We start from the raw sequence: 22,681 nt of genomic DNA on the forward strand, positions 1-22,681 counted from the left end.
GCCACCACGTGTCACCATCAGAGCCGCCCCATGGCACCACCAGAGCAGCGTGACCCAGTGACGGTGACACCGCTGTGCCCCCCATGCCAGCGCCACAGCGGTGTGCCGCAGAGGCAATGATGCGGCTGTGCCACCCCGTTATTGCCGCCGCTGCGTCACCCCCCTGTCCCCGCTCTGTCCCCGCCTGTCACCCCCTCACGGCCCCGCCCCCGGCCCCGCCCCGCGCCCGTCCCGGCTCCCGTCCGGCCGCGGCCATGGCGGATCCCGGCGGTGGCCGCCCCGTCACCGTCAGCGATGTGCAGCAGCTGGTGCGGCGCAAGGACGAGATTGAAGCCCAGATCAAGGCGTGCTACGAGCTCCTGGAGGGGGTCAGTGCCCGGGCAGGGCCGGGCCGGGGGGCACCGTGCGGGCCCGCGGGCCCGGCCCCCTCCCAACCGCCGCCTCTCCCCTCACAGCAAAAGGGCGTCGGGATGCACGAGCCGCTGGTGGACGCCGAGGGCTTCCCCCGCTCGGACATCGACCTGTACCAAGTGCGCACCGCCCGGCACAACATCATCTGTAAGCAGGGAACGGGAACCGGGCGGGGGGCCCTTCCCGGGACCGGGCCGCGCCCCATGCCGCGGGATGAGCCAGCGAAACCGGGATGTGCGGGGCAAAAGCGGCCTCTGCCCGGGAACGGGCACCGCGGAACCGCGGAGCTCTCTGGAACCCCCAATCGCGCTCGTAGTAATTCCTCAGAACCGGAGCCTGGGGCTGCGCTGAGCCTGTTCCCCGGGTTCTGCTCAGCGCTCGGAGCTGCCGCCTGGGCTAAGTCAGTGAAATGCTTTTGAACACGTGTTGCTGCAGCGGCACTGAAATTCTGCCACTGCTGCGGGGCCATTTGTGATCTGTGAAACACAACAAAGCTTTTCTGAGCCGTTTGTAGAATAAAATTTGGGTAGGAAACAGCTTGGCATTTATTTCATCCGAGGTTTTCTCAGTGCACATCATCCGGATGGGTATGTACATAACAGCAGGTGACTTAATGGAACGACTTAAGCTGCTCGCTGAGTGCTAAGGGGATGTTGGGCCTCGCTGCCTTTGCATGTTTACCAAAATTCGTAGGGTGGTTTTCTCTGTGTCTGACTTTTACTGATAAAGATCTGCTGGGCTGGCACCAGGCCCCAGCAGATAGAGCAGAGGTTCTTGCTGAGACCAGAGACAGCCAGGGCACTGCTCTGTGTGACTGCAGGGGGAACAGCTGAGAGCCCTTTGGGGGAAGCCTCTCCCACTCCCTGTGTGCTCATGGTGTCACCCACAGGTTTGCAGAATGACCACAAGGCCGTGATGAAGCAGGTGGAGGAAGCTCTGCACAAGCTGCACGCCCGGGAGAAGGAGAAACACGCCAGGGATGAGGCAGAGGCCTTGGCCGAGGCCATGAGCCAGAGCCAGAGCCTGCCCCAGGCCTTTGCCAAAGTGAACTCCGTGAGCCCCGGCTCTCCTGCCAGCGTCTCGGTACGTGGGGCACAGCTCGTGGGGAAGGCTTTGGCTGGAGCCAGGCAGCTCAGGCTCCCTCTGCCTCATGTTAATCAGTGGGAATAAGCTGGGGCCTTGATTAGGGTGTCAACCCTTCTTTTTGTCATGTTGGGATGTCCTGTGAAGGGGCTGGTCACTGTACAGGGATGAGATGGGTGTTCATTCTCTGAGCTGTGTCCTGGCACCACAGCTCCTTCCACACCTCACTGACCATTCCAGCCTCAGTATTTCTCTTCCCATGAAACAGAGGAATGAACACTCACCTCTCCCTGTGGCTGTAGTGATGTTCACTTGCCTGGGTGTGAGAGGTGTTGTAGCACATCTCTCTCCCTGTGGCTGGGTGAAGGGTGTTGCTCCCGTCTTTGGAGAATGCAGATGCTCATCTCTCTTCTTTCTCTGTCCAGGGACTTCAAGTTGATGATGAGATTGTGGAGTTTGGATCTGTCAATGCAAACAACTTCCAGAACCTGCAGAACATTGCCACGGTGGTGCAGCACAGTGAGGGGGTGAGCTCATTCCTGCTGTGGCTGCATTCACTTGCCTGTCTCTGTTAGCCACAGCTCTTTCTATGGAATTTGTATCTCTGGAATCATAATTTCCCTGTCAGAAACAGTGTCAGATTCAGTCTGTGCTGCTGTAGCCTTGCTCTCTCACAGCACTGAGCTATATGCTCATCAGTGGAAGAGCTGAGAGGTGTGAGCGTTGTTTGTTCTCCCTGGGGATTCCCTGCAGCAGCACTGCTGTGCCACCCTCCTGGCCTGGCCAGAGAAGCTGCCACAGCCATTAAGTGCTTGGTGGTGGAAGTGAGGGATCTCCTGGAGATGACTTCACACAAAACACTCCCTTCTTTCAGTTATGGCCACAGGAGGGGGAGTGGGCACTGCTGCAGAACAGTTCCTTGGGCTTAATGTTCTTTGTGTGCTTCAGCAAAAGAAGGAAGAGAGTTGACTTTGTGATGGAAAAGTGAAACATTTTGGTTACTTTTCTATTTTTTCCTCTCTTTCAGAGACCCCTGAGTGTGACAGTGATCCGTGGGGGCAGAAGGGTGCACGTGGGGCTGACTCCAAAGCGCTGGGCCGGGAAGGGCCTCCTGGGGTGAGCTACTGTTTCACTTGCTGGAGGGAAGAAATGCTTTCACCAGCTCAGGGCACATTTCCTGAGCAGGGCCAGCCCTGGCTGTGTCACTGCCCACTGTCACAGACCTCACAGGTGGGCACCAGGGAGCTGGAGGCTGCTGGTGCTGCACAGGGATACAGGGAGTGCAGTTCCATCAAACATGAGCACAGGCAGGAAGGTCTCAGTGGCTGGTTTGTCTGGGAAGCCAGTGGAGGAGGGTTGTGGTGGGTCTGAGCCATGCCAGGTCTTCTGTGCCTGTCTGAGAAATGAGAATTTAATATTTCCTCTTACCCTCTTCTTTTTCAGCTGCAATATCATTCCTTTACAAAGATGACCATGGCTGGGAGAACAATAAAGCTGAAGCTTGTTCCTGCTTTCTGGACTCTGATCTGGTTTGAAAACGTGGTGTTGCTGTGACCTCTGGTGCCTGGAGGGTTCTGGCAGAGTTCTGCAGTTCAGAATTGCACTGGTTGTCAGGAGGAACCTGCAGAGCTGCAAGATGTGGCTTCCCATCTCTTCCACCTTGTCTCAATTTAGAATAAGGCTCTAGAGAGACCCAAATCCCACCTGATACACGCTCCAAAGAGCTTGAAATGCTATTTTTTGGTGATAACAGAGCATTCCTTTTTTCTCTCCTTTAAAACTCCTCACTGAATATAATGTAATATATGCTAAAAAGTCCTAGAGCACTTTTTGATGCCTGTCATAGTAGATGACAGACAAGAGATGTGCAAGTTTGATACTTCATCTTCCCCATATTGCCACAACTTTTAAAGTCACTGAACATACTGAAAGGACTTTTGGAATGCCCAGTTATTTAACACAATGAGGTAAAGAATAGGGGTTATAATTCTACTTTTGGAACTTCTAGTACTTTATGTAGTCATGATAAGAACACTCCTAGCTTCTCTCTCTATTTTCTTTTAATTTTTTAAAAATTTGTTTATTTGCAGGAGTTGATTTTGGGGTGTTTTCCTGGTTCCAGCCAGGACAGGGTTCAGCTTTTTGTGCCCCCCATTCTCCTCCATCCTGCTGCAGGAGCAGTGGGTGGCACAGGGTCTGGGGTGTTTTCAGAGGGAACAGTAAATTGGGGAACACCATTCCTAAACCACCACAGGTGCATAAACTCTTGGAAGGGATTCTGGGAATTACTGGATTGTTTAAAGCTTATTTTCAGCTGAACTTTCAGAATAGTCTCCCAAAACAATAAAACTGAGTATTGCCTCTCTCTGTTCTCATAGAAGTCATTATTTGGGGCAGCCTCTCTGGGTCAGGGAGATAATGGGAGCTGATAACAAATCTCCTTTCCTCTCCCAGCAGGGTGTGAGGCTCTTTCTGGGCAGAAGGAAAAACAAATTAACTTTAGAAATTGTTATTATTTGAGCTTAACAGCAAGGCTGAGGTCAACAGCTGGGAGCGTTTGGAGCTGATTATCTGCAGGGGTGCAGTGAGAGCCTGGAGTGAGCCCTGGGAGCGGGTTCCCTGTGCAAGTGCCTGGGGACTGTGGGGGACTGGCAGGGCTTGGGGGATGATTTTTCTCACTTTGACTCTGCTTGTCCTGCTCAGGGAAGCCACTGGGGCAGAGCTGCCTGCAAGTCCTTGTGGGGGGCATCGGGTAAAGATCCCCCATCCCATTCCTGTGGGTTCGGTCCTGAATGGCTCCGGCGATGCCAAGAGGGGCTTTGTGACAGCCACGGGCGGGATTTGGGCTTGGGCAGGGTGAAAGGCTGAATGTTCCCTCCAGCGCTGCCTCTTCCTGGCAGCCGGTGAGGATGAGGAGGTTCCCCCCCCGTTTCCCGGTGCAGCCGGTGAGGATGAGGAAGGTTCCCCCCGTTTCCCGGTGCAGCCGGTGAGGATGAGGAGGTTCCCCCCGTTTCCCGGTGCAGCCGGTGAGGATGAGGAAGGGTTCCCCCCGTTTCCCGGTGCAGCCGGTGAGGATGAGGAGGTTCCCCCCCCGTTTCCCGGTGCAGCCGGTGAGGATGGTTCCCCCCCCGTTTCCCGGTGCAGCCGGTGAGGATGAGGAAGGGTTCCCCCCGTTTCCCGGTGCAGCCCGTGAGGATGAGGAGGTTCCCCCCCCGTTTCCCGGTGCAGCCGGTGAGGATGAGGAAGGTTCCCCCCGTTTCCCGGTGCAGATGAGGAAGGTTTCCCCCGTTTCCCGGTGCAGCCGGTGAGGATGAGGAGGTTCCCCCCGTTTCCCGGTGCAGCCGGTGAGGATGAGGAAGGGTTCCCCCCGTTTCCCGGTGCAGCCGGTGAGGATGAGGAGGTTCCCCCCCCCGTTTCCCGGTGCAGCCGGTGGCGCAGCCGGTGCTGCCGGTGCAGCCGTTGCCTGGGAACGGCGGTCGCAGAGGCGGAGACGCGGGGATCGCGGTGTCGGTGAGCCGGGGGTCCTCGGGAGGGTCTCCGGAGGGTCCCTCGGGACAGCGGGAGGCACCGGAGCCTGGAGGGGTCTCGGGAACGGCTCCGTGAGAGCGCGGTGAGAGCCGGCGGCCGCTCCCGAGCTCCCGTCCCGCCTGCCGAGGCCCGGGGAGGTTTTCCCAGGGCCTCTTTCCCCTCCCGTAAAAGTTTTCTGTGCACGAGGGTTCGGTGTTGGCTCAAATCCAGACTCGTGAAGGGGGAGATGAAGCAGCTGCCGCCCAGGAGCAGCTCTGTGCTCACAGGACTGTGATAAAACCTATCCGAAAGGGAAATTTCCGTGCCCGGGCAGCCGAGGGAGGGAGCCTGAGCTCAGCTGCAATAATCGCTGGACTGGGCTGGTTTGTGCCCGGTGTGGGAGCTGAGAAGGGGCTCTGGGACCCATTCCCAGCTTCACAGGTGCCCTTTTCTCCTGCTGTGCCCAATTCCAGGTTGTTGTGGAGCCAAATCTGGGAGAGTGTGTGTGGGGAAGTATTTCAGAGCATCTCCACACCCCAGCTCCCTGGGAGGAGGGTGAAGCTGCGGATGGATGGTCCGTGTGGAGTTACACTGCAGTAACCCACTGAGGGAGGAGCAGCACTGAGCCCAGAGAGATGTCCCGGGATGTGCAGCCTGATGAGGTGAGGGCAGCACCATGGAAAGTCCTGTGTGAGACAGGGTCTGGGGTAGATCCCAGGGGAAACAGAGCCCTTGGGATCTGAGACATGCTGGGGTTCATTCCCGGCAGCCACAGGACAGTCCCCATGCAGCACTCACCAAAACCTCTCCTTTTCAAGGCTGTCCTTGCTGCTGCCAGGGAGAAGAAAAGAACATCAGAGAAAAATGAGGAGTCACCATTCTGTCCCCGCTCATCTCCTTTAGGTACGGGGATCTCAGACATGCCCAGCACCCGGGCTGGGAGCCAGGGCGCCCTGGGGAAGGCACTGCTGGGACATCAAGCCTGGATGTCCCTGACCCACCCCAGCACTGTCTGAGTGCCAGGGAGCCATATGCAGCTCTCTCTCAGGCTACAGGGAGAAGCACACCCGGCACAAAGGCTCTGCCAGCATGGTGTGGGCAGCCAGGCCAGGGATGCTGTTCCGGAAGAACAGGGACAGCAGCTTCCACCCCCTTGTGAGTACAACGGGCACAGTGCCACCAGGGTGCTCCCCATGGCACCCAGCACTCCTGCCCTGCTCTCCTCCATCACCCCACAGCCCCTGTGTGCCTTTTCTGTCCTGGCTGCTGAGGGCCAGGAGCTGTCTCTTCCCTGCAGGACCTGTCCTGGGTGTTTGGCTACAACAGCAGCCTGGCTGTGCACAGCCTGATGGACGGGGAGCACCGGGTGCTCCTGTACGTCTCCTCCCACACTGTGGTCATCCACGACATCCTGCAGAACAGGCAGTCCCACCTGCAGGTCTGGCACAGCCGAGCATCTCCCTCGTCCTCCTCCCCTTCTCCCGAACTCCCTCCCTCCATCTCTCTGGTGCCCTGTGCTCAGGGGTCACCTACAACCAAACCCAGGAGCAGCCCATACAAAAGGTAGGAACAGAAGAGCCCCAGGTTTGCAGCCTCCAAGGCATTTTGCTGCTTCCCTCCCCCAGGGCCACACGAATGTCATCTCCTGCGTGTGTGTGAGTGAAGACAAACGCTGGGTTGCGACTGCTGACCAAGGGCCAGATCCAATGATCATTGTGTGGGACTCCTACTCTGGGTAAGCTCCCAGGAACCTCCTGTTTTGGAAACTCCCTGTGTCCAGTAAATCAGTCAGGACTGACTCCAGTCTCAGCTGAGAGTAAAATGGGAGAACACAGGGACAGACTAAAAAGCAGCAAAGGAACCAAAACCAAACCAAGTCCTTCATTGTCCTTGTATCACCCACACCCATGGGACACTGAGGTGGGGCTGAGCTCCCCCAGACCGAGTACATCACATCTCCATGCTGTAGGATCTTCAGAGATCCCTGGTGAGTTGTTCCCCAGTGCCATTTATTTGTGAGGAAGGGATGGAGGGGACACTGAGCCCCAGCCCGTGGCAGCACCAGTGTTTGCAGCCTCCCTCCCTCCATCCCTTTTTCCACACAGAGCAGGGTGGGTGGGCTGTGGCACAGGCTTTGCCAAGGGACTGCCTGGCACCCGCAGTGCTGCCAGGGGGACCCAGGGGATCTCTGCTCCGCAGGGTTCCCGTGCGCACCATCTTCCAGAGCCACCCTGAGGACGGGCTCTGTGCCATCGCCATTTCCCACGATGCCAAGTATTTGGTGACCATTAGTGCTGCTGCTGTGCAGGTAAGAGAATATCTCCTCTTTCACAGCTTTGCAGGATACAGAGCTGGCAGTTTTTTGCAGTGCAGCACAGGGGAGGTGGGGATTCATATGGGGAGAGCAGGTTTTCAGTGATGCTTTGTTTTTGCTGAGCCATTAGAAGACAGACCTGGATTTCATTAAAGTGAATGCTGCAGAGTTGAGAAATGTATCTTAATTTGGGATAAAAGCTTCTGACCTCATCACTTTCATCTAAGCCATTTCTAGCATTATTTGCTGAAATTAAGCTTTCTGCTGCCAGGCTGTGCTGGGTTTTACCCTGCTCCACCATCCCCTGCAGTGGGGAATGGGATTCACCTGGCTCCCCAAACCTCCACAGAGCCATGGGAGCGTTCCTGGGATTCTTCTCCCCTTCTCTTTCAGAAAGTTTGTGTTTGGAGATGGACTTGGCTCACTGGGGAACCCATGTGCAGCACAGAGTTGGACCCTGAGTTTGGCTATCAGGTCAGTGACCATGCCAAGGGGGGCAGGGCTGGGCTGGGCAGCCCCATCCTCACCTGGTACCCCCATGGGAGGCAGGATCACACCTCTGGGGCACCTTGATCCAGCAGAGCATCCCAAGGAGTCATCCCTGTTCCTCTAATGCCTGACAGGCAAGGGGTGTCCTCTGATTTCAGTTCAGTGCAGCTGGTGAGGTGGTTTTGGATGGAAGAATAAGCAGAAAGCATTGCTCAGCTTGGTGCTAATGCAATTCTTTGAATTTCAGGATTATGTCATTTTTAACCCTCAGAATCCCCATGAGTTTATCAGCAACAGCAAAAGCCAGGTGATATTTTACCTGTGGGTAAGTAGGGACATGGGAAGTTGTGTTTCTGGTGGCAGGGGGGCTCAGGGGCTGGGTGTCTGCCCACAGCTGGGGTCACTCTGCAGATCTGTCCGTTCCCTGCTCCCTGCCCTTGCCAGATCCCAAAGTGCCAGATATCACACTCCCTCCCCTCCCACACTGGTCAGGCCCAGCTGTGGCAGGGATGCTCTTCACCTCTCCCACTCCTGCTTTCCCATGGGCCTTGTGCCATTCAGCAGCTTTTGGAAAGAAGCACCGGTGGAAGGAGAGGATGTTTTGTGCTCTCTGGAGGCCCTTGGAGCCTTTGCTGCTTTGGCCACCACAGTGTGGGGCCAGTGCCCAGATGGTGGGGAGGGCCATGCTGGCACTGCAGAGCTTGGTTCCAAAATCCCTGTCCTGGATGTTTTCTCTGCTTTCCCCAGGATGACTCTGGTTTGCAGTATGGGGCACCATTCCTGATCAACCAGGTGAGCACAGCAGGGAGGGACACAGCATGTCACCCTCTTGGCTTGCCTGCTGGCAGCACCACTGTCCCTCCCCATCCCCTCACACAAAAACAGTGGCCACGGCTTGTCCTCAGATGGGGACAAGCCAGGTTTGCCCAAGCTGAGCTCAAGCAAAGCTCTGTCCCCAAAGTGCCCCACTGCATTTTCTCTTGGGGCTCTTGTCTCTTGTCCTGCCATGGGCCAGGAAGGGAATGCCATGAGGGAATGCCAACCTCTCTGCTTGAAGAAGGCAGAGCCAGCTCTGGGATGAAAACACAGCCTGTCTGCTCTCTCCACAGACCTTCAAGTGCGTGGTGGGACAGTTCAGCCAGTCAGTTTTCCACTTTAACAACACCCAAGCTCTGACGGGCACGTCGGCAGGGAAGCTGGTGGTGTGGGACATGCACGAGCCCCGCACCCTCCCCGAGGAGCGGCTGCCCAAGCCCCACGGAGTGACAGCCACCAGGGTGGTGACAATGCAGGAGGAGAGCCTTACCGTGCTCCAGGTGTCGGACAGGTAACGGGACAGACCTTGTCAGTAGCTTAGGTACAGTCCAGTCCTCAGGCAGCTCAGCTGCAGGAGTGGCAGAGATAACGTTGCAGTTTTAATCACTTGGCAGCGTGGTCACTCGTGCAGGAAAGTACTGCTGGTTTATGAGTAATTTTGCAGCAATGGACTTGTCTGGGGGTGGAAATGAGGTTGAAAAGTCGTGGTGATGCGATGCCAGCTCCCCTGGGATAGCTCAGGCAGCGGCTCAGCCTCCTGGCTGCTACCGGCAGAGGGAGCAGACAGCCACCGAACGCCGCCACAGCCTTGGGGACACGGCTGGGACACGGCAGGGTCACCGCTGGTTTCTGCACAAGCCTGGCTTTCTCCTGCACATCTGTGCAGGGCTCTGCCGGTGTGCTTGTGCAGGGAATTGGGGAAGAGATTTGCTTCCACCCAAGGATGCTCTCCATGAAATGTTTGGGAGTTGTCAGTGTGTTGGTTAATAACTCTCCCTTCCCTGCAGCTATATAGTCACAGGAGATGTGAATGGGCAGGTTAAATTCTACGATGGGCAGCTGCGGCTCCTCACCATCTACAGCCACGACAAAGTGGGTCCCATCCAGTCCATCTCCTTCTCCACAATCCTTCGGGATGTTCCCGGTGCCCTCCCAAGCAGCAGGCAGCCCTTTCTCACCAGGTGAGTGTCTCTTTGCCAGCCCAGGTGTTTGCCTTGCAGCTGAAAGCTGGGGAGGTGCTCAGTGCGAGATGCTCCATGAGCCTCTGCCTGGTCTGGAGCAGGACTCAGCCTGTGCCCAGGCCCCTGGGCAGGACAGGGAGGGAGTGTGGCTGGGCTCCTGCACATCCAGGCCCCTGGGCAGGACAGGGAGGGAGTGTGGCTGGGCTCCTGCACATCCAGGCCCCTGGGCAGGACAGGGAGGGAGTGTGGCTGGGCTCCTGCACATCCAGGCTCCTGGGCAGGACAGGGAGGGAGTGTGGCTGGGCTCCAGCACACCCCAGACTGAGCTCCAGGTGATACCTTGGTGCACACCCAGCGTTGTGCAGGCACAGTGATGATCAGCTTCTCTGTCACGTACCCAGCACACCAGGCAGTGCTAATGCTGAGCCTCCAGCTCTCACTGGGCCCCTTAATCCCCCCTTAAACCCTTCCCAGGCATGGCTGGATCCAGTTGGATTTTCTGATGGCTTGGCAAGCTAATCGGGGCCGTGGCACCGGCACAGGGCTGTACCACACTGACTGGCCACCTCTCTGTCCCTCTGTGTGACACAGCTGTGCCTGAGGTTTCACAGGGAGCCTGCAGCCAGATGAAGCTGCTGTGTGGCTCCATCCAGCCTGCACACCACATGTCTGTCACTGCTGTGAAGGCTTTCCTGGCAATGTCTGTTCTTAGCCATGCGTGTTTTCCAAAGAACCATGTGGGACAGATTCTTCTCCAGCCTGGAGCAGTCCTGGGGATGGTTTGGTTTCCCAAAGGGAAAGGGAAGGCCTGAGCTCATCCCAGAGGCTGCTGGGATTAGCAATGGCTGGAGAGCCCAGCTCAGGCACGCAAGGGGTGCAGAGGGCCTGGGCCAGATGTGCACAAACTGGTGGCAGTAATGGAACAGCTGGCAAAGAGGCTGTGCTTCCCCATGTGTCTGTCTGGGCAGCTCCCAGGCAGCCTGGAGAAGGCTCCAAGGAGAATTTATAGCACCTTCCAGTGCCTCAAGGGCTCCAAAACAGCCAGAGAGAGACTTTGAACAAGGGTAGGGAGTGACAGGACAAGGGGAAAATGGCTAAAATCGACAGGGGGCAAGATTAGATGGATATAGGAAGAAATTCCTCACTGTGAGGGTGGTGATGTGCTGGCATGGGTTGTTCTGGCACAGAAAAGCAGTGGATGCCTCATGCCTGGAATTGTTCAAGGCCAGACTGGATAGGGCTTGGAGTAACCTGGTCCTGTGGAAGGTGTTGAAACAAGATGATCTTTAAGGTCCCTTCCGACTCAAACCACTCTGGGATTTCTGTGAGATCCTTTCTTGTCCCTTTTACTGGCTCCAGACTCTCAATCAGGCAGACTGAAACTGTACATGTTTGTGCTGTAAAATGAATAATTATCCTGCTGTCTGCTTCACACATCACCAGTCACACAGTGAAACCTCTCTGCTGTGCTGCTCAGCGTGGCCAAGTGAGCAGACAGGGACTGAAACTGCCCTGTGGCCTTGGCCATGGCAGCATGGTCAACATGGAGCCACTGACTGTGGTGGCATGGGGACACGTGGAAAGGCCATTCAGAGTATCTCCAATTGCTCACTTGTCCATCTCACACACCAGTGACTTGCAAAGGCAGGAGCTCCCCAGATGTCATTCATCTTCTGGCTTGCCCAGCCAAGTAGAAAATGGAACTGGCTCCAGTGTTTTCCCCTGGCCATTTCCCAGGTCATGAATACAAAGTGTCACTTGCCTTCCAGGTCAAGGAGCGTTTGCATACTGTGTATCACAAAATATAAGTGATTGTCCAACTAACTTGCCAAAAAGAGACAGATATGTAATATAGCTTGCAGGGACATGAGCCAGTTACTCTGATTCATCGAATTCTGTTTCTCTCACGCTAAACAGGAACTTTATCCTTTCAACCTCTGATGCAACCATGTTCCATGTTGCAACAGACAGCACAAACTTTGGAAGAATCATGACCGAGGCGAAGAAAGCTGTGAATGCCATTGCCTGCCACCCTCAGGAGCCACTGGTGGCTGTGGGGAGTCACTGTGGGCTGCTCAAGGTGTGGGACTACAAGCAGACCCAGTACCTCGTCAGCAGGATATTCACTGAGGCTGGAATCCAGTGCTTATCCTATGATGCTGAAGGTATCCCAGCCCTGTGAGCTGACCAAGTGCCAAGCATTGGCCTTCCTGGGAGGAGTGATGGTGTGTGAGAGGTTTCTGGTCTGCTTCTGCTTTCCAGGTCATTTGCTGGCCGCTGGTTTTACTGATGGAAGCGTTTACATCCTTGATGCAATTTCCCTTCAGTCCATCTGCGAGGGATTCCAGTGCTCGCAAGGTCCCGTGACTCACATCGGCTTCTCTCACGACTCCCAGTACCTCGCAACCGCTGTACGCTTGTTTTTTCCGCTCGGTGATTTACACGCGCTGCTGGCGGGGCAGCTTCGGGAGGGACTGGGAACTGCCGGCCGTCCTGCAGGCACAGAGCAGCAGGGCAGAGGCTGCTCCTCCCCTGGGGCCGGTGACTCTAAAATGCAGAGCGAGCAGGGCAGAGGGCTGTTCCTCCCCTGGGGCTTCCTGACTCCAAAATGCTTTTCCTGGTTTGAAGAGTCATTCTGTAAAACGTCACCAGTCACAGCGGCTCCGCATCACGCCCAGTCCCTGAATTTAGTGACAAGGCTTAGCTCTGTATCCATCTGAAGAAGGGGCTGGAGCAGGGATTTCCTCCTGGCTGGTGCTCTGCTCCCTCAGTCCCAGGTCTTGCTGTACAAGTACTGAGGCAGCATTGAAGCAGTTTGGTGCAGAGTTTGTAGCAACTGATGATGATCCGTACAAAGAAAAAGATTTCCCTCTTTGACCTTTGTGCTGCTGTTGCAGGATGAGACTTATTCAGTGACTGTTTACAAGAGAGTCCTGCAGAACAAGAGCAGATGCTGGGAGCACCTGGCAGGGCTGGTGTCCCACTACAAACCCATCCGGGGCATCCTCTTCGGGGTCCACCCAGACAGCCACGAGCCCAGGCTCCTGAGCCTCGGGGAGGACCGGCAGCTGGTGGGTTGATGCAAAACTTTAAAGGACAGTGAAGATTTCTGGTTAAGGGGTGGGGCTGGACAAGGCCATCAAAGGAGACTCCACGTTTGGTTCCATAGCTCCCAACCTTCTCCCCACCAGCTCTGTTGCTGGGGGTTGTTTCTCAGCCTGGTCTTGCTGCTGAGGTTCTCCCATTGTGGCTTCTCCAGGAGATGCAAATGCACAAAGTCAAGGGCGCAGGGAGACCACAGGGGAGTTGCTGTGTTTCCTTGTCTTCCCTCCAGGTTGAATATGACCTGAAGAGCAGCATCAAGGACCACTTGGTGGTCACACACAGGGACAGGCTGGAGCAGGCTGCAGTGCCCCTGTGCTTCACCTGGTACCCACAGCTCAGCACTGAGTCCTTTTTCCTCACTGCCAACAACTGCTACAAAATGAAGCTCTACAACTCAATAACCAAAGTGTGCAGGTAGAGGATTGATTCAGGGCTGCCATTGCCTGGGAGCCTTCTCCTGACCCTGTGTTCTCCTTGGTCTAATGACCACCATACTCCCACCCATGAGTATGTGATTTTCCATCTGTGATGCAGATCTTGGGATGGCTCTAGAGCCCTCAGGTCACTCCATTCTTATGCCCACTCTGCTGATCACTAATGTGTCATTTAGCATGGTTATGGCTGCAGGTGAATCTTGGTCTGCTCACTATGTTAAACCTGAGATGTAGCAGTTAGACATCAGATAAAGAGATTGGAGTCCACATGAGCAAAGACCAGTAATCCCTGAGAATTAAATAAATTTCTGAGCCCCAGTGTGGTCCCTTCTGGCCAGGGACCCTGTCCTATCCTGTTCTCTCAGCCAGTAGCACAAAGCCTCTGCACACTTCCCGTATCTACCCAGCCTTCCACACAACAGCTGTTCAGAGGGGAAAAATGTTTTGGGTGGCCTAGAGTGGATAAATACCTTGTTTGCCTTTAGAAAGACCCTTTTGGGACCAACCTATGGCTCCCCCTTGGAGAAGATACAAATCCTCCCTAGGACAAGCTCTGCAGACCCCCGGCAACACTACCTGGTGTACATTACAAAGGACAAGGTATGGAGCCCCACCTGCCCAGCTGTGCAAGAGCCCTCCCTTGCAGAGCTGGTGGGCCTTGGGAATTTCCTTGAAGATGAAACCACCGCGTGCAGGCTGCTCCCGCCTGAGAGCTGAGCAAGCTCCTGAGGAAGGGGATGTGGCACTGCCCCAGTGGGACCCCCAGCCCTCCCAGACTCCCTCTTGCCTTCCAGGTGGGTTTGCAGATGCTGCCTGTCGATGGCAACCCCCACAAGTCCTCGGCCTTCATTTGCCACCCGGACGGTGCCGCTGACTTTGCCGTCTCCCACGACGGCCGCTACGTCTTCACAGCCGGGGGCAGGGAGCGCACGTTCATGAAGTGGAAGGTCAACCTACAGTGAGTTATGGAAGGGGAAAGGAACCTTGTTACTGCTTTCCACAGCTGCTTGGCCAACCCATTGCACTAAATGAGCCTTGCTTGGTCGTATCCTATGCAAGCTGTTAGAGCTCCAGAGCTCAGTCCCCAAGGGGACTGGGTGCCAGAAGCCAGCTCGCTCTCAGACCAAGGCCGCAGGTCAGCCCCTAGCAAGCAGGGAGATATTCAGCTCTTAGTGATTAGGCAGCTCTTGTGATTTCAGCTTTGCTTGCTAGGTAGCTTTTCCCTTGGCCTAAGGCTCCAGCAGACGGTAGAGAGAGGAGAAGCAGAAGGGCTGGCTGTTCCACGAGTATGGCTTTATTGTAGGGTCTGTGAAGGGTCTCAGCTCTTCTTCTTCCCAGTTAGTAGGGGTACAGTATGCTACTTTTATACCCTTGGCCTGGATCCAATCCTGACCAATGGCAAAGGTGTTAGAGTGACCATAAGTGACCAATGGTAGGGTTTAACACAATATTGCCTTACATGGCTATAGGGATAAGGTACAAGGCGGATGTCCCTGGAGACAGGAAACTTCTTTGCCGCTGTGTCAGCATTCTATTCTCCAAGGGGCCCTGGCTAAACCTGAGGGGTTTACTACATTGGGCCCCAAGCTATGTGGGGCGGCAGCTGAAACAGGAGGGATGTATTTTTAGGGGTTCTGCTCCCCTCTCTGTGATGCAGGAGGGATTAAGCCAGCAAACCTCACGGTGGGGGCCATAGTGCCTGGACAATGCTCCAGTCTGGGGAATGGTGCCCAAATGGTAAGAAGCTGGGCAGAGGATTTTGTGATGCTTGTGAGGGCCTGGTCAGTGTGATGGGAGATTGTCAGGGTTAGGCAGAGCAGCACTGGCTGCAGGAGGAGCACACAGGGCAGCTGCTGATACGAAAGTGTCTGCACTCCAAATGGAATAGGAATTTGCTGGGAAATCCCCCCTGTGTTTGAAGAATGGATTTAGGACAAGCCACCATAATCCTGTAAAGCTTTGCTTACATGAATAAATGGCCTGCAATAAATGGGGTGGTTGAAGAGTGGAGGCTGCTTTAACAGAGAAGGATCTCCAGGCTCTGGCCCAGAGCATCAGTGATGAATCCTGCCAGGTTTCTTACACTGTCCTCTGCAGGCTTCCCTCTGCCAGACCCCTTGGGCAGTGGTGCCAGATGTACTCCCACAGGACAGGAGGGTAATACAGCAAAGGCAGGATAGATGTTTTGGTTTCTTGGCATGTCAAGGACCAAAGCTGCTCAATGCAATACAGGTTTGGGGCACAGGCTCTCCCCTCATGGCTGCAGGGGCCCAATAGATACATTTGTACATAGAAATGGAGCAAGGCAACTGTGAATGGCATGAAAACTGCCAGGTCACCATGGAACCACTTCACACTTCAGGGACTGGGAAGGGAGCTTAGTCCATGGCAGAGTTAGGCTAGTGTGGATGGACATGTTAGGATAGACACGGTCTCACTCAATCTGTGCTATTTTGTTGGGTTTTTTTTCAAATTCTGTACAACACCCTCCTAGCACAGAGCCCTGTGTTTCCTGGTTTCTGGGCAATAACTCCATGGGATCTGGCTTTTAGCCCTTGTTCCTATGATTGCCATTAGGTGTGCACCTGGGAAACACCACTGCTCTTCACCTTCCTAGGACCAAGGCTTTGTGGTTAAGACACACGCTGGTCCTGCAAGGAACACATTTTGTAGGTACCATTTGCTCTGAGTAAGGCCCAAGGAGTGCCAAGCCAGCTCACCTTCATGTGCAGAACAAAGGAAACTTGGATGGGAAAGCAATGGGTTTATTTATTTTCTTTTCCACTTTGTGTGGCTTAAACAGTCGGGGGTCAGGATAAGCGACATTTTAAGGAAGGCAATAGAATATAAATGATCCTTCTTTATAATGGTTGGCCAGAGTCCAGGCAACATTGAATTTCTCTGTAATTTGTTTTTGGAGCGAAGTTTTTGATGAACTAATTATCATTTTATTGCTGCTTCTGGCATCTTGTGAATCTCCGCTGTGTTTAATACCCAAATAACTTAATTATGAAAAAAGCATGAAGCTTGCAAGAACCCCCAGTGGAAGCAGCACTGCAGAGGTGTGTGTGAACGCTGCAGCCTGGCTGCCAGGCTATGCCATGATTGCACTTCCAGCCTTGGTTTCTTTTTACATCTGCACAAGCCAAAGGGATTCTTTAGGCTCCAACTGCCTATGAAATTGAAACAAAGAGGTGGCTACTCAGGCGCTTTCAGCTTAATGCAAACTGCACCTGCGACTCCACGGCGGAGGAAGTCGGGTAATGGATTGCCCTGAGTTATTGGGGAAAAATGTGTTGGATCAAGGAACAGGGAGTTGTGTGGTTTATTGCAAACACCAAGCCCCAGCCTTCTCTGCATGTTCAAAATGCTGATCTAGCTAATTCATCTCCCTCAATGTCTCTATAAGGAAGCAGAAAAGCCAAATGCCAGACACCAAGTTCGAGTCCATGGAAAAGCTCCTGGCTCCCAGCCCTGTACTCATTCCACTAAACAAGAGAACCATTCAGTAACAATTAATTCCCACACTGTGCTATTGTATGTAAAACCTGGGTATGAAATATGCTGTAGAAGTGCAGCTGATGATAAAATAGCACAAGGTTCAAGGCAGTGCTTTTCTTTCCTGAATTCTGAGGCCCAGGGATTTTATTTATTGAAAGTGTCTGTGAACAACGCCTAGAAAGGAACCATGAAAGCTCTCCTCACATGAACCCTTCCTGTACCTTCTTTCCTTCACTTCTGCCAGTGCCTTGGATGCTGCTGCTTTCCTGGGTGGGGAGGAGCTGATCCCATTCTACAACCTCCTGGATGGTGGCAGAGAAGGCAAATTCTTCAGGGTAATTATCTCACCGTGAACGCTGTCTGGCCACATCTGGTTGGACTTTAATTTACACAAGCCTGACATTTCTTTATGTTTTGTCCAGCTAGCCTTTAACAGCAATCTCATTGATATGGCTGTTAGAAAACCCTAAAAGGAGCCTTATCTTCTGTGCCTGTTGGTAACTGAAATTTGCTGTGTTTGTTTGAATCCCTGGCAGGACATGGAGGACTATTTTTACTACGTACAGCTGTGCAGCCAAGGTATCAAAACACTGGAGACCAGACAGGTGTCAACTCATATTCCCTTGGAGGAAATTCCTTCTGTCATGAGAGCAATAGGATTTTATCCATCAGAGGAAGAGGTTGGTCAGCTGTTTTTATTGTTGTTATTAAAAGAAGAAGGAGTAAGACTGACTACAATTCCTAAGTGTTCCAAGGGCCAGATTCTGATTATTGCCATGCCGGATGGCTCTGGGATATATTTGTTGGCTGTCAATGTATTTTTATCTGGTCTGCATCAATATAGTAGTGCTCAGAATCTGGCAGAAAATTCCTAAAAAAGTTTCCTTGCTAGCAAGTTGGGTAACTGCAGAAGAAGGCTGAGCAAATCTGGAGCTTGACAGCTCAGAGCTGTTCAACAAGGCAACCTCAGGGTCAAAAAGTTACAGCAGAGAGAACTGATTCAATAAGGATGCTGCTTCTTCCCCTTTGTGTGGTGTTTCTCCAAGGCAGTTTGTACTGTACACAAACCTCATCTGTAACGTGTAACCTGGCATGACTGAACCTGAAGCAAGGGGATTTGAATAACGGCCCCTGAGCACCAGCTCCAGCCTCACCGCAGGAGAGGCTCCCCCAGGGGAGGAGCTGCATCACTGAGCTCCCTCAGCCCTCCTGCAGGGGAGATGTGTTCATATGGCACAGCAACCCCCAGGCTGCTGAGGCACTGCTGGGAGTCTGTGCCACCCCATCTGCCCAGGGATGCTCTGCCAGGAGAGCCACCAGATGGGAGGCACGACTGCTGCCACAGCCACCACCAAACTGAGTCACCTGGGAGCCCCCACAACCAGCAAGTGTTGGTCTGTCCTGCCCTGGTGTCAAGTTGAGGTGTTATCTCTTCATACTGTGTTAGATCTTTTCCTTGGGTTATTAAATTTTTGCCTCTTAGGGACACAGAGAACATGTTCCCTTGGGAAACATCTCTGGAACAATAACTGATAATGCCCCACACTTCCCCAAATTAAAATAAAAACAGCATTTCAGGCATGGAAACAGAGGTGCTGAGCTGTTGTGAAACCAGGCAACCTACAATCAGTAATAAATCCAGAGAGAAGGTTCACCTCTCTCCAGAGTGTTTTAATAAAAGAAAAGCAGGAGGGAGAAAAGGCAGCTTGGGCTGACTAGCAAAGCTTTTGGGAATTGGTGTTTTTCTTTTGTAGTTCAGTGGGGTTGATATAAAACCTAATCCCAGATCAGCCAGAGCCGAGTGAAAATGCCTGTTCTTGCTTGGCGTGACATTCGCTACAGGAAAAATGTAAGGCTGAGATTTCCCTCTTGCCTGGGCTTCATTCGGTGGAAAAACTTGTGACACAAGGACAAAGGCCCAAGGCTGAATGCAAAGTCCTCCCTGGGGAGGTCTTGCCTCAGCTTCCCTTCCCGGGGAGAGCAGGCCTGGCACGTGTTGGCACAGGGAATTCTGCTGGTGGCTCTGCTGCCCGTGTGTCTCTGAAGGGGCTGCAGGGACAATGAAGGCATGGAGCAGATGCTGCCTTTTGGACACACATCTGCACAGCTGCCACTGGGCTGACTCACAGCACCAGACTTCAGGAAAACCACTGGTATCCAGCACAGCCAGTGCTGGCCTGTCTGAGAGGAGTGTGAGGGATCCAGCAGTGCAGGGTCTCAGCCCCACTGAGCACACTTCGGGTTTGGCTTCTGCAGCGCCTGAACTGCCCCAGACATGGGGAAGAGCAGGGGAAGATGAGATTTCTTATGAGTCAAGATAAGATTTCTGATCCTGGCTCTGTTGGGACCCTCGTGTGTGTGCTCCCAGAGCTAGGATGGGAGATGGAGTGTTGGCTGGTTTGTGGTTTGCCTGCCCACTGTCCCAGAGCGGAGCACAGCTGTGCCCAAGGTGCAGTGACAGCTGCAGGGTCACCGAGTGCCTGTCACGAGAGAGGAAATCCAAAATGACTGTGTGTGTGTAACCCCTGTATTTCCTTGTTGTTGTCATGTCAGCAGGTGTGTGACTGTTGGCCATTCCCATCCTCAGCTGCTGAGTGCAGCTTCCCCCTGGGATGGGGTCATGGCACCCAACACCAACACATGAATGGTTTGGGGATATTGGCATCCATGGGAACAGAAACTGGCCCAATGCTCTTCAAAATAAAACATGTAACAACCTGCCTTGTCTTGATCTTTAGATTGAAGAAATGATAAATGAAGTAAAATTCAGCAAGTATGCAGACACTGGCGAAGAAGTGACAAAAATCAATTTAGATGATTTTATCAAACTTTATATAAATCATCGACCTGCACTCGGCTTGTCAATGAAAACCATACAACGAGCATTTGAGGTTCTTGGTTATGATAACAAGGAGGGAGACAAAGTTATTGACAGAGGAGACTTCCTGTCACTGCTCCAGTGCAGAGGTGAGTTATTTTGTTTCTAGTATCAGTTTTATGCTTGCTAGTTCTGCCTGCAATTTCAGAACTTTTTCCCTGCAGCAAGAAATTATTCTGGAATGAGAACCTGGTAACCAGGGCAGGCGTGAGGAGCCACCTGCCTTAGGATTTTAAATTGAATAATCACATGTCCTGTCCCAGCTGTGCTTCTTTTACTGCTCTGGAAATCTCTGCTGGCCTGAGGTATCTCAGCTGTTAAATGATAAGTATGGATCTTGGCAAAAAGTATCCTTCTCCCAGTGTGCCCTTATCTGAATTGCTGTTCTCTTTTCCAGTCACCAGGCTCTGGAAAAGTAGTATAAAACTGATAAAAGGGAGACCAGAAAGGAGGGATGAAATTGGTCCTGGGCTGTACCTGTGTGAAAGACTGCAAAGATGGGATGATTTAGCTGAGCTGAATCAGGGAGAACACCATAAATGTGGGTGTTAATATGCTTCTGGCCAGTGCCACAGAGTGCTAATAACAAACTTTTATTATCTTTCTTCTGGTATAAAAGTGTAGCTGAGCATTAAAACAGGTAAAGAGAAATGCTGGTTTACTCAGTACATCATTGGCAAGGCTCCTTGCCACAAAGATCCTCAGAAACCAGGGATTCAACCAGTGTGAGAAAGGTTAGCTATTTATACAGATGGTGTGAACATCCATAAATAGGTACATCAGACAGAGCAGTTTCATAACAGATCTATAACCTCATGCTCCAGGGTGTGAGCCAACCACTAGCTGGGAACAAGTGCTATGTCCATGTTATTTCAAGATACTAAATCAAGACTTTTCTCCACCTTTCTCTTCCTCTGCATGAAAATGGCTACAAGGACTGTGGTCTGTGCCAGGAATTCTCCAGTGGGAATAGAAGCTCAAGCCCCTGCTACTGCAGTGTTGCTCATAGAGCTGCCTGCATCAGAATTTCTCCCTTTGATTGACATTTTTCCCAAAAAAAATGCTGTAGGGAAGAACAATTTTCCTTGGGATCCATTTTCCTGCATTGGGACCATGTGTTCCAGTTGGCAGTGTATATGTCCATATCTCAGAGAAGCCAGATCCTCTTTTGAACTCCCCTGTTTAGTTTAATTTGAGTGGCTTTTGAGTTTTTGTGCTCTGGACCCCATAACCCACGGGCTGCTGGTGCTCTGTTTGTACAGGGGAGCAGATGACAGAGGATGAGCTGACTGAGTGTCTGATCACCCTGCTGGGCAAGAGACCCAGGAAAGAAGGATCTGAGCTGGACACCCAGCCTCCCACAGGTACAGCATTAGCATTCCACACAGCACAGAAGAAGGATTGTTTCAATTCCCAAACGGAATAATTTAAATTTCAAACCCATTTACCCTGTTAGGCTGAGAGCTGTCAAAACTGCTCAGATGGGATTGCAAAAATAGTCACAGAGCTACAGACTGTCCTTCATCCACACAGCAATTGCATGGGCGTATCTAAAAATAAATGGACAATGAACTATAACTGGGGCCTGACAAGATTACATTGCTGTTTATCTGCTGGCTGGAACTGAAATTAGAAACACACAGGGAAATCCCAGGGCTGGTTTCACCCAGGCCACAGTGCCCATTGTAGCAGAGCTGTTGGTAACGACCACATTTGTCTGCAATTTATGTCCCAGTCCACACCAGCCTGGAACAGCAAATTACAGCATTGATTTGAGCCAAGAGGCTGAGTTTAATTGCCCATTGTAATTGGAGCTGCATTTTTGTACAATTCATGTCCCAGTCCCCACCAGTTTGGAACAGAATCTGTTTAGGGTCACTGGCAATGGGGCCCATGCAGCAAAGGTGCTGCTCCCAAAGGGAATTTTGAAATCCCTGGATCCCTCAGGATCCTAAATCCCATCAAATCGACCAAGTTGTCCCATGACTCCTCTGAGGCAGGGACCTGCTGCCAGGTGAGACACACAGATTTAATCCCTGATATAAACACATAAAGTATCAAGCTAGTAAAGCATCACTTTGTCATGATCCCTTCGTATATCTTTAAAAACATTTCATTCACTTATTGCTGCTTATAAACTTTGCTGGAAAGCAATTTTGACATTGCTGCTGTGTGTCTTGTGTTGTGGCTACTGCTCTCCAGGTGCAGCAGCTTTGACTGAAGAAGACATTCCAGCAGAAATCACAGCAGAGATATTTGTTGCAGACATTCTCGGCTTACCTATTGCTGAACCAGAAAAAAAAGAACAGAAGGAAAAAGAAGAATCTTTGACCTACAAAGGCCCAGAATCATAGCTACCACTAGATTTTCTGTTTGTTCCTACTTTCCAGGATCCTCTCCACAAATATCTGCAAAATTTATGGCTTGTGTTTATTGCAAAGTAAAGGTCACATAGTTGCATTTTAGTCAAACTCTAGAATAAGTCCCCAGTTTGGCATATGCCACAAACCTGTAATTTCACACCTATATAGGGAAACACTGAATGGTTGGAAAGAATGAGGCAGGTGGCCACTCCATCCTTGGCTGGAACCTTCCCAGAAGTCATTTCAGGTGGGTTTATGCCAGATGCAGTCTATTTTCATTACGTTAAGACAGTATTCATTTGTGAAACCTGACAGCAAAAGAGCAATGTAGGAGTATTGTATTGATTAAATACACTGATAAATGCTTTGACAGGTTAGAATGGATTTGTAGTTATAAATCCAATGGACCTCGGTAAAGAAATAAATGCTGTGGTATACATTAAAACCACTCTTCTCTTTTGGCCTTTAAACTGACTTTTTCTTTCTGAAAGTAGTAATTCCAATTAGCAGTGTAATACCAATGGGACGGCATCGCTCTGTGTGTGTGTAAACAGCATAATGAGACTGATACAAGTTGCTGTAGAAAGATCAGTGAAGTG

The 22,681-nt window shown here is 52.4% G+C and overlaps 2 protein-coding genes across 9 annotated transcripts; both read left to right on the forward strand.

The window, feature by feature from the left end:
• Window positions 1–192: 192 nt before the first annotated feature.
• Window positions 193–3,859, forward strand: PSMD9 (proteasome 26S subunit, non-ATPase 9). Its single transcript, XM_074554722.1, has 6 exons — window positions 193–368; window positions 456–558; window positions 1,301–1,494; window positions 1,920–2,021; window positions 2,522–2,610; window positions 2,938–3,859. The coding sequence occupies exons 1-6, from the start codon at window positions 255–257 to the stop codon at window positions 2,963–2,965; spliced, it is 630 nt and encodes a 209-aa protein (XP_074410823.1). The 5' UTR covers window positions 193–254; the 3' UTR covers window positions 2,966–3,859.
• Window positions 3,860–4,457: 598 nt separating this feature from the next.
• CFAP251 (cilia and flagella associated protein 251) lies at window positions 4,458–22,538 on the forward strand. Of its 8 annotated transcripts, XM_074554712.1 has the most exons (24): window positions 4,987–5,004; window positions 5,209–5,384; window positions 5,475–5,663; window positions 5,820–5,904; window positions 6,050–6,156; window positions 6,299–6,439; window positions 6,627–6,736; window positions 7,201–7,309; window positions 7,709–7,789; window positions 8,052–8,129; window positions 8,552–8,596; window positions 8,914–9,131; window positions 9,628–9,801; window positions 11,719–11,966; window positions 12,064–12,212; window positions 12,699–12,872; window positions 13,136–13,320; window positions 13,826–13,940; window positions 14,135–14,298; window positions 17,086–17,176; window positions 17,378–17,521; window positions 19,580–19,808; window positions 20,982–21,083; window positions 21,922–22,538. In XM_074554712.1, the coding sequence occupies exons 3-24, from the start codon at window positions 5,637–5,639 to the stop codon at window positions 22,071–22,073; spliced, it is 2,928 nt and encodes a 975-aa protein (XP_074410813.1). In that variant the 5' UTR covers window positions 4,987–5,004; window positions 5,209–5,384; window positions 5,475–5,636; the 3' UTR covers window positions 22,074–22,538. The 8 variants fall into 8 exon arrangements, with proteins under 8 accessions (XP_074410817.1, XP_074410818.1, XP_074410815.1 ...); XM_074554716.1 differs by lacking the exons at window positions 4,987–5,004; window positions 5,209–5,384 and adding an exon at window positions 4,458–4,480; XM_074554717.1 differs by lacking the exons at window positions 4,987–5,004; window positions 5,209–5,384 and adding an exon at window positions 4,704–4,725.
• The last annotated feature ends 143 nt before the right edge of the window (window positions 22,539–22,681 follow it).

The sequence above is a fragment of the Zonotrichia albicollis genome, chromosome 18, assembly GCF_047830755.1.
Source record: "Zonotrichia albicollis isolate bZonAlb1 chromosome 18, bZonAlb1.hap1, whole genome shotgun sequence".
NCBI classification, from domain to species: Eukaryota; Metazoa; Chordata; class Aves; order Passeriformes; family Passerellidae; genus Zonotrichia; species Zonotrichia albicollis.